At 41.2% G+C, this 11,455-nt stretch overlaps 1 protein-coding gene across 2 annotated transcripts; it reads right to left on the bottom strand.

The window, feature by feature from the left end:
• Nucleotides 1–1,401: 1,401 nt before the first annotated feature.
• LOC141439333 (uncharacterized) lies at nt 1,402–11,408 on the bottom strand. 2 transcript variants are annotated; one of them, XM_074103618.1, is made up of 7 exons: nt 11,061–11,408; nt 9,213–9,393; nt 6,774–6,867; nt 5,842–6,024; nt 5,299–5,471; nt 4,614–4,783; nt 1,402–3,273 (listed from the first exon to the last, which is right to left on the bottom strand). In XM_074103618.1, the coding sequence occupies exons 1-7, from the start codon at nt 11,206–11,208 to the stop codon at nt 3,032–3,034; spliced, it is 1,191 nt and encodes a 396-aa protein (XP_073959719.1). In that variant the 5' UTR covers nt 11,209–11,408; the 3' UTR covers nt 1,402–3,031. The 2 variants fall into 2 exon arrangements, with proteins under 2 accessions (XP_073959719.1, XP_073959720.1); XM_074103619.1 differs by having other exon boundaries at nt 4,617–4,783.
• Between the last annotated feature and the right edge of the window lie 47 nt (nt 11,409–11,455).

Raw genomic sequence — 11,455 nt, 5'->3', positions numbered from 1 at the left:
GATATAGAGCCAAGTTCCGCGTCGTGACGTCACGCCGTGCGACTCTTTTTAGCATGGCGTGATGTGTAGGCCCCCTACTCCCAAAATTTGACGCGCTTCGTCTTTGTATTTTTTTTATTTAATTAACAAAAGAAAAAATACATATGTATGCAATATTTCCCCAGAAACAAAGGAATTTACCCAATTGTCCCACAGTCATCGAGGAAACGATTAGGTATATTTTATATACTTAGACTATTTTCTCGCTCAATAAAACTAAATATAGGTAGGGAGATCATGTGCCAGTAGGTAAAAGAGATAAATATAGTGGGTTTATTACCTACTAGGTAGTTGATCGCTGACTTGTACTATTATTGTGTCCGAGTTGAGAAACTTCGATGGCGCGGTAGGTACAGCCAAAGAGTATATAACCACTACGTGGGTACAGCATGTTAGTTTCTATATTTGCTCAATAGATGGCGCTAGGAGTCGCTACACTTTCAATTTCGTAATAAACGTCAAACGTACGTATGTGATGTAAGTCATTACACAATATTTTAAATCTGTGTATACCTCGTTGACTTTTTTGTCGAGTTCTCAAAAGAGATTTTTTCCGACTTTCTGTTTTGAATGAAATATATTTTGACTTTGTGCGTAAAATAAGCGGCGAAACTTCGGTCGCGTGTCTTCGGCATACTGTGTAGATACGGCAGATATAATAAAAATAAAAACACGAAATAATTAACTACACGTATATTTGTGTATTTAACACATAACAAAAATTTAACTACTTAGAACATAACTGCCTTAATTTTAACATACTTATACTAATAATTACATATTAGTTCGTAGTTTTACATTAAAATTAGATATAATTCCAATATATGTTACGATTGTTTCGATCAATGATATGCACCATACACACGTTACATATATATTTTGTTCATCTATTTTTTTATTTCTAGTATTAATGAAAAAGTTAGTAAATTGGGACTGACCTTATGATATAGGTATGGGGCCATTCATTTATTACATAAGACGATTTTTGCCAGTTTTTGACCCCCCCCCCCCTATGTAAGAACAAATAATAATGGGCCGACCCCCTCCCCCCCTGTGTCATATTTATTACGTAAGAATCTAAAGGAAAAAATGAATACACGTTTGGATATTTAGCGACGTGCTGTCTACACAAAACAAGTGACTAGTTTAAAAGCGGGTTCCCGAGAAGTGCAGTGCAGGCGGCGCGGACCCGATGATGGCGACGTTTCCATGGAGAAATCGTATACCTACACGCATATTATTATCTGAGCGCGCTCTTTTTCAAAGTATAACCTTACTTTGGGCTTTTTGTGATCTTACGTAAGAACTATCAAGACCCCCTCCCACCCCCTTGTAAGAAAAAATAAGACATGGTCGACCCCCCCCCCCCCCCCCTAAATCGTCTTACGTAATAAATGAATGGCCCCTATAGAAATGGACGAACAATTATAAGTAATAGTTATACAAAATAATTGCATTGACAGATTCCTAAAATCATCTTAGAATACATATTTTATTTACACGTAATATAACTAAATACTCCACAGTAATAATAATAATGTAGAAATTGTAAAAAAGATACTTGATTAATTTTCTGAATTAAAATGATGCATTCTGACCAAAAATAAATTGTGAAAAAAACCTATTTACAATCACATGAATATTGTATTGTTTTGGCACATTGTAATATACATATCTAATTACAGATATTTACAAAGGTTTAGATTACTTAGAATAGTAGAGTAAAATTATTTTATAAGTTACAACTGTTTTTTTTTTGCCTGTGATGCTGTGATCAAAGGTGCCAACATATTGCTTTAAAAAAATATGACTAAGCGGTTCGAGTAATTTATTGAATAATTTGTAGTACAAAATAACAATAGAAACAATAACTAAAATGGCGGAATGTCGTTGATACCCTGGAAGACTGGACGTGCTCTGGTGTGGGACGCTACCTGTACAGACACCCTGGCGGCGTCCTACCTACCAGCAACTACCAAACGTGCGGGGGCGGCGGCAGACGTCCGGGAACGCCATCACAAAATATAGCTGTCTCGGCGCCCAATATCATTTCTTTGCTTTCGGCGTCGAGACTCTAGGTTCTGGGGGTAAGGGTGCGCTGGAGCTACACAGGGAGCTCAGCAATAGGTTAAGGGAGGCAACAGGCAACCCTCGCGCCGGCTTTTCTCGCGCAAAGAATCGCAATCGCAGTTCAGCGCGGGAATGCTGCCTGCGTGATGGGCACCAAGCCAAGAGGCCCACCTCTCTTTTTTAATAAAGGTTTAGTTTTAGTTATTGTTTCTATTGTTATTTTGACTAAGCGGTTACTTATAAAACTTCTTAAAATTGAAAATAAAATCATTTTCAAAAAGTAAAATTCATAAATCAATCTAGTATTAGTTTATCAAATATAAAAAAATCTCCAACAGAAGCCAACCACATAGTTAAAATTAACAATTAATTATTTACATATTTCCTATAATTTACCGATTCAACACATATTCCTATATTTCTATGATTTGACTTACTTATTATAGTAATGTAACTGTGGAGAAAACTGCCTATTTAATCTTCAGTTTAAAATCAAGGTCGAAACTGGCACGCATTTAATTCCTAGACCAATTTTTGCGCGATTGCAATCAAATGACAGTTTTTGTATGAGAAATCTGTCATTTGATTGCGATCGTGGGCTTCAGAAACGTTAGACGATACAGCCTCAGGTAGTTTTTGTCGATGTTTTAGTTTACGATTGAATGGATTGATTTAAAACAGCCTGTATAAGCATGTTTGTGTATAAGTATCTGATGGCTTTTACAACGTGCCAGAGAGGACGAGCTGCCAGACGGGCAGCCCAGCAAAAGACTTGAGATTGGCCAATTTAGTTACCTATTATAAATCAATCCCAAAATTGACACAAACGTCAAACGGACATCACACTAACGCCATCTAGCGTTATACACATCAACAAAAGGCTCATTGAAGTTTATCAATAAAAAATATCAACACGAACACACTAATTATAGTCAAACTCGTTATTATCCGCCGGTGGTCTAGGATTGTTGATAACTGCTTCTAAATTCACAGTATGGACGGGGGCAGGGTTCATAATTCTACTCTGGGGGATCCGAGATAGGTCCAAAACAGGCAGCCTCAGAACGTAGTCTTGGTCTAGGGATCTGTCGAACTGTAGGCGCGATCTCTCGGACCACGGAATGACACGAAAGTCGGCGGAACTGCCCGAGGACGACGATGAGCCTGTAAAGAAAGAGCGAGAAGGATTAAAACAAGAGTAAAGTACTGGGTCATACATAATTCTGGTAACCTTATGGATAACGTTGAAGTGGCATAACAATAAAATTGAAAGAAAGAAAGAAAGAAAGGTTTATTTTGGCTCCATAAGTACTGTCTCTTTCTCAAACGCTTTCCTCTATGCAGCAAGTATGGGGCTACTTGCGTGTGACGTCACACTCTAGTATGTATTTCTCTGTCTAATCTTGAATTTCAAAGCTTTATAACTTTGTTATTTGTAAAGGTAGTTTAAAAATTATTTTTCTATTCGATAACAGGCATTGCGTAGTTTTAATTTATAAAAAATATACAAAATAGTCAAATACCGTTTTCCTATGGCTATGCCGGTGACCCTCATTTCATTTTGAATATGTATAATGTAAATTCGCATGACATTTAATTTTATCTAGCAAAACTAGCAAGTTGCTTAAAAATATAAAATTTGAGCGATAAAATAAGCAAAGGGGCGTAGGTTCAAGTCCAAATTAGAAACATTAATATAAGCCCTTGTCAAAGGTATTATAAATTCGAGTTTACACTACTTACCTTGGCCTTACTTGAGTTTACCTTGGCCATTAGAAGTGCCGCGGGGGATCCGAGCGCGGCTCGCGAGGCTGACTGCTTATGGACATGTGCTTGTAGCTGGAGTAGTAATAGGTTGGAGTTTACACTACTACATTGCCGTTAGAAGTGCTAGCACTTCGGGTTAAGCCGGGGGATCCGAGAGCGGCTCGCGAGACTGGCTGCTTGTAACATGTGCTGGTATCTAGAATAGTAATAAGTTGGAGTTTACACGACTACCAACCTTGGCCATTAGAAGTGCTCGCCACGATGGGGTTAACCCGGGGGATCCGAGCGTGGCTCGCGAGGCTGGCTGCTTGTGAACACGGGCTGGTATCTAGAGTAGTTGGCCATTAGAAGTGCTCGCCACGATGGGGTTAAGCCGGGGGATCCGTTGCGCCAGGGCGCGCAGCCGAGGGTTCTCGGGTCGGGCCGCGTCCGGCACGAGCGTCTGCCGCGGGGGATCCGAGCGTGGCTCGCGAGGCTGAGTGCTTGTGAACATGGGCTGGTATCTAGAGTAGTAATAACTTGGAGTTTACACTACTACCTTGGCCATTAGAAGTGCTCGCCACGATGGGGTTAAGCCGGGGGATCCGTTGCGCCAGGGCGCGCAGCCGGGGGTTCTCGGGTCGGGCCGCGTCCGGCACGAGCGTCTGCCGCGGGGGATCCGAGCGTGGCTCGCGAGGCTGGCTGCTTGTGAACACGGGCTGGTATCTAGAGTAGTAATAACTTGGAGTTTACACTACTACCTTGGCCATTAGAAGTGCTAGCCACGATGGGGTTAAGCCGGGGGATCCGTTGCGCCAGGGCGCGCAGCCGGGGGTTCTCGGGTCGGGCCGCGTCCGGCACGAGCGTCTGCCGCGGGGGATCCGCGCGCGGCTCGCGAGGCTGGCTGCTTGTGAACATGTGCTGGTATCTGGAGTATTAATAAGTTTTTGTTAGGAATTACATTTTAAAAATCTTTTCTTGCTGGTTGTACTTTTTATTGATTGTAACCGTTATAATAGTAAGATTAGTAAAGCCGTAATACATCATGAAAATATATATTTTAAATACCTAATTATTTTTGCAGCCAGCCTTCTTTTGAACAGATTTTTTTACATTCATAACTGCTCCTTGTATGCAGGGGACAGAGAGCAGTGGAAGTATTGGGGGGAGGCCTTCGCTCAGCAGTGGGACAGAATAGGCTAACAATAATAACTGCTTGTTACATCCCAAATTGAATAAAGATATTTGGATTTCAACTAAAGGATAGACGATTTATCACACTCGGTAACTAATTTGTCCTTTTCTAAAGAAAACTAATTAATTAATAGGTGCCAAGTTTTCTTGCATGTTTTTTTTTCCAAAAAGGTAAAAAAAAAAAAAACGTCACTGCGTTTATATGTTGGTGCTGGCGACTGTTGAACAGACGTGTTCCGACTGAACTACCTGGCTATTTCCGAGGCGCTGAGCGGCCGCGCGTCCCTCCCTATCCTCTGCACGGTGATCTGCCGCTGACTCTCCGCCGGGAACACGTCTGCGGACTGTGCGGGCTGCGGGGCGGGGGGGAAGTTCAGGGCCAAAAAGTCCGGTAACGGGACGCAGTAGACGCCTACTTCATCCTGGAAATTTTTTGTCAAACAAAGTTTTTAGTACGTTGGTGAGCGAACTCTTTTTCCTTCAAAATGAAGGAAAACGTGGTAAGAAAAATCTACAAAGATATACTTGCAAATCAATATCCCTACTAATATTATAAATGTGAAAGTAACTCTATCTGTCTGTCCGTTACTTTTTCACGCTTCAACCGCTGAACTGATTTAGACGAAATTCGGTATGGAGATAGTTGGAGTCCCGAGCGAGGACATAGGCTACCGTTTATCCCGGAAAATTACATAGTACACGCGGGATAGCGAAGTCTACGCAGCCGGGAGTCGCGGGTAAAGGCTGGGTAACAGTTTTAAGATATATGTAACTCTATCAACGTATACTTACATTGGTTGTCTGCACCCTGTCACCCCCACTATCCGGGATGGGGGTCACCGGTTTACGTTCATCAGTAGCCTTGTCTTTTTCTTTCTCCTCTTCTAAAACTACTTCGGGCACTACTTGTAAATCATCGGGTAAATTCGGGACGATCACCGAAGTTGCTATAATATTTGACAGTTGGTCAAGTACCTGTAACAAATTATGCTATTAAAAAACCGGCCAAATGCCAGTAAAGAAATGAAAAAAATAAAAGGAATCAGTTATTCGTGACATTACAGAAAATAAAATAAACAAATAAAAATACGTATCACGATCACGAAATGGTCTCAAATCAGCATAATGCTGCCCTTACGGACAGTGGCTTTGTTGGTCCTAGAACCATCAGGACTTATACATCGCACTAACATTATAAATGTGAAAGTTTGTAAGTCTGTTTGTTTGTTACTTAATCACGTGTACACAGCTGGACAGCTGGGCAGATTTTGATTAAATTTTGTACGTAAGTAGACTATGACCTAGGCTAGGACATAGGATACTTTTCAGCCGGTGAAATTACTGGCACTTGAGGTATTCCATCTTAGCCCTTTAGGTTGGCAACGCATCTGAAATACCCCTGGTGTGGTGTTGCAGATGTTTATGGGCGGTGGTGATCTCTTAACATCAGGAGACCCACTCGCTCGTTTGCCATCCAGTCGAATAAAAAAAAATACTGGTGAAATATTCCTGTGAGACAAAATTACTAAAACATAAACGTCTGCTAGCAAAATTTACCGCGTGGGCAGAGCCACGGATGAAAGGTAGTTTTACCGACACACAATACTTTAAAATACAAACACGAACATGCTAATATTAATAAGCATAGATAGAAGGCGACAGAAATCCTATAAGGGTTAAGCTTTTGCCGACTGACGTGCGGAAACCTAAAGATGAACACTCACCTCATCGGCCAATAATCTGTGCTTAGGATCCTTCACTAGCAGTCTTTGTATTAAAAACACGGTGTTGTCAGAAACCTGTACGGAGTTGCCATCGCTGAAATAATTAAAAAAAGTTTTTTGTAAAAAAATAATTTTTAATACAAGCTTTTTTTTGCTTACTGTACTTTTTGTCGACTGTACTTGTATTGTCACCCATACTATATTTACATACCAAATTTCAAGTCTATGCCATTAACCGTTGAAGAGTTCCGTCCTGCGGAGACGATCCTGGCCGGACTACCAGGATGTCACTACCAGATTATTGTATTCACACCCAAGTTACATAAGTTTACCAAATTTCAAGTCAATCCAACTACTGGAAGTTGGTCGAATATTGCAAGATTTGATTACAGACAGAGAGACAGACAATGGGACTTGATGAAACTTGACTTGGTGAAAATAAATAAAAGCTGGTAAATAGTAGATTGTACAACAAGAGCATAAAACGAGTAATTTTACCCAAGACGTTCATATAGCCACCCTAGCCTACGGCGAGGGTGGATAGACATGTCAAGGGGAAAATGGGTTTAATGCTTGAGTTTTACACTCTGCTTTTCACTTCGATGGCGAGGAAATGAAATAACAACAGTGGAACAATGTTCACTTACTATGTACATTTTATTTTTCGTGCATTACTATATAATTATACATTTTTAGTTTTATTGATTTATTTTGATTGATTTTTAAAAAATATATAGAAACTTCTTTGTTTGTGGCTGTTGACGCCTGATTACCTTGGTCTTAGACGAAGATTTTATTTAATGCACTAGAGCATAAAAAGTCATTTTATGTCGCCTAGATCCAGCATAAACACGAACTTTACGAGCATGAGAAGTGAAAAATACATTTCTGTCACAGTAATCCTTAGGGCGTACGCTAGCTGGCACGCTTTGGGTAGACGCCTATTGAAAAATAGTAAGAGCAGCACTAACTCTGCCCTCCTAAGCCAAAAGGCGCTATCTCAATAAAAGTCACTTTTGAGTTATTAATACTATTGTGTAGCTTAAAACAGTAGGAGGGCAGAACTGCGAATGACGAATTTTACATTTCAGGTTTAAGAATATTTATTTCTCAAAAGAAGATATATAACTTCACTTACATTGAGATTTTAATTAAACTTAAATACATGCTACTATTTATGGGTAGGTAGCTTAGCTACATTGCAGCAGCCGGGAATGCGCGTCGGCGCGGACACGGCGCAGACATTTTAGCCAAGGGGTAGATGCGCGCACACCCGCATACCGGCGCCGGCGCCGGCGCCGAGCCGCACGGCAAGCACCGGCCGATGCAATGCAAACAAACAGCAGGCTCCTAAATCTAACAAAGTTTAGTCATGCAATAATTAAAATTACAATCGCGCTTTATCAAATACACAATAAATGTTACAATCGCGAATATTACAATACACAATAAAGAGTACAATAAAAGTAATTGTATTGTATTTATGTATTCTTATTGCATATTACTTTTATTTCTTATTAACAGAATTAAATCCCCTAATGCCAAGCCGACCAACCTGCCGCGACAATTCAATTATGATTATGAAGTATCATCCGCAAAATGCAATGGTAAACAAAGGGCCTGGGCCAAAAAATAAACTAGGGCTCCAACTAAACCAATTAAAATCGTTTGTTCCGTATTCGTCGTGTTCCGAATTCGTCGTACAGTCAAGGGCAAAGATATCGACACGGCCAAAGTTGCAAAAATATGTATACACGGCCTTAATGTTAAGTGCATAAAGTCGTGTGTACATATTTTTGTAACTTTGGCCGTGTCGATATCTTTGCCCTTGACTGTACTTACTCCAGATTTGTCATTTATAGTTTGTATAGCCCCGCCTAGCCCTCCTGTAGCTACGCCACTGCCCGCAGGCGTGCCCCCGCGAAGTGAACCAGTGCCAGCTAGCGTACGCCCTTAGAAATTGATCAAATAATTGTGTATCAGATCATTCATCATTTTTTCCTTATTTTTTAAATTTTATTGATCTATGTTGATTGATTTGGTTGATTTTTAATTTAATAAAAAAAATAGGTACTAAAAGAATATGTAGAAACTTCTTTGTTTGTGGCTGTTTACACCTGATTGCCTTGGTCTTAGACGAAGATTTTATTTTATGCACTAGACTCAAGAGCATAAAAAGTCACCATATGTCGCCTAGATCTAGCATAAATACGAACTTTACGAGCATGAGAAGTGAACAGTATTTTAAGATACTAGCCTATTGCTCCTATTGTGTCTTAAGGGCGATAAATAAGGAATTACGAACGAGAGTCTATTAGAAGCTCGAAGTCGAAGACTGAAGGCTTTAATGAGTCCATTTTCGTAATTCGAGTACCGCCCGTGCGACATACAATGTTTTTCATCACATTTGTAAAAAAAAAGGTATTATAATGCACTCACGGTGGTATATTATAACTGGCAGCCTGTATCCTGCTAAACAGCTGTGCGAGGCTGGTATCACAGAAAGGGAACTGGCCGTACAGCATGGTGTAAAGCACTACACCTAACGCCCACATGTCCGAAGGCTTGCCTAAATAGGGCTTGCACATCAGAACGTCGGGAGAAATGTAGGCTGGTGAACCTGGGAAGAAAATAACATGGGTTAGTAAAAATGTCTCTAAAAAGGTCTAAGTAGAAAGTAGTCTAAAAAGTTCCCCGAATGCCTAGTCGGTTTCCTTTCATCGTTAATTCTATGAACCAAAGTCGACGGAGCTACATGCAGGCAAACCAGAGAAGCCCTCCCGACGATCAACCCGGATTGTCCTGCAAGCTTCGCGGACTTAGGAGGGATCAACTCCGACTGCTGGTTCGGTGCTCTTACTGGTCATGCTTTACTAAACAAGCACTTACATAATCTAGGTGTTACAGACAGCCCCCTGTGCAGAGCATGCATGGAGGCAGAAGAGACAGCCACTCACATCCTTCTGGAATGCTCTGGTGTGGCGAACTACAGGGGCACTACACCTCGGATCACCGGGGTCACTGCAGGAAGTCGCCGGCAACGTGAAGGGTCTGCTAGGCTTCCTCCAGGAGCTAGGCTGGCATGAATAGTGCCTACAGCCTAATCACGCAAAATAGGCGCACTTAGACGTCGAGTTGCGGAAAAACAGCCCGCTAATACCTATACCTATAGACGGAGCTCCGCTCTGCGGAGCTCCTATTACGCGTGGCCGATTGACGCAATTTGTAGCCTAACCCAACCTAAGTATTTTTCAACTTTTCGATATGAACAAGTTAGTACCAGTTGGTTTATAAACCACTAGCTACTTAGACCAGCTGCTTTTTACACTGTGATCATCATCATCATCATCATGTCAGCCGAAAGGCGTACACTGCTGTCCAGGTCTCCCCAAGGCTCTCCACTCAGACCGATCTTGTGCTTTCCGCATCCACCGCGATCCCGAGATCTTAACCAGGTCGTCACTCCATCTTGTTGGACGCCTACCGACAGCTCGTCTCCCGGTCTGTGGACGCCATTCGAGAACCTTCTGACCCCATCGGCCAGATTCGGCCATCAGTCCTGCGATCAATGTGCCCCGCCCACTGCGACTTAAGTTTCGCAATTCTTCAGGCTATGTCGGTAACCTTAGTTCTACTGCAGATATCATCGTTTCTGATTCTGACACTGACAGACACTGATAATATGCCAAAACATTTATTAAATTCACAATCGTGAGGTCTTACATATAATGATTTTATGATTTTTAATGGTGATCAGCAAGGCTACTACGAAACTCGAAACTCGAAGTTCGTGTCGTGCGGTCCCTCTGACACTTATACTATTTAATACGAGAGCGAGAGGGACGGTACGATACGAAGTTCGAGTTTCGTAGTAGTTCTGCTGAGGCAGTTTTATCTAACGCACTGACGTTCGCGATCGCATCCATCTCTTTCTACCCTCGTCTTAAGCTGTGTGACAGAAAGAAGTGGTGAAAACGATTGTGATTCCAAATATGTTAGACAATGAGGCCTCTGTTTTAAAAAAAGTGGGTACTCGGGTATTTAAATGTTTTGTGTGTTTTTCGTTAGACTAACATTTGGCATGGTGAATGGTTGTGTTGCTCTGATGATGAATTCTGTTTGAGTGCGAAACGCGTCAGCATAGTGTAGTGGTGGTTATAGTTTGGTTTCTGTGGAGGCGGTGCGGAGGAGCTGCATGAACACACATTAGTTGCTTAGACATAGCTGTCATAAGGTTGTAGGTGAAACTATTAAGAGTATGTTAAAAATAAGTAATGTCATACATACCCCTTTGGTCCTTTAGTAAATCCCTGTCGCTGCCTAAGTGGGTCCCGAGACAGAAGTTAGTGATGGTGATACGGCCGGTTCTCTGATTCAACACAATGTTACCCAACTTCAGATCTCTATGTACTACATTCCTCTGAAAACAAACCATTTTTTTATTTTTTTCTTGCAAGACATATTTTGCCAATAATAACAATAATACCTAGCAGTTTTCGGCTACAGTGACTTGAGTCTACGTACTGCATTTATGGGCTGGGATTTTATTTTATTTATTTTGCCAATGGAATGACGGCGAAGCACTTGGACAGTTTTTTCATGAAATTTTGGTTTTAAAATCTTTTCTTTTTAACGAGGTTTAAGTACCTACATCTAATGTGGCTAATTATGACAGCCTCAGT

Source organism: Choristoneura fumiferana, chromosome 20 (assembly GCF_025370935.1).
Source record: "Choristoneura fumiferana chromosome 20, NRCan_CFum_1, whole genome shotgun sequence".
Lineage (NCBI taxonomy): Eukaryota > Metazoa > Arthropoda > Insecta > Lepidoptera > Tortricidae > Choristoneura > Choristoneura fumiferana.
This window is presented reverse-complemented; position numbering and strand designations above follow the sequence as displayed.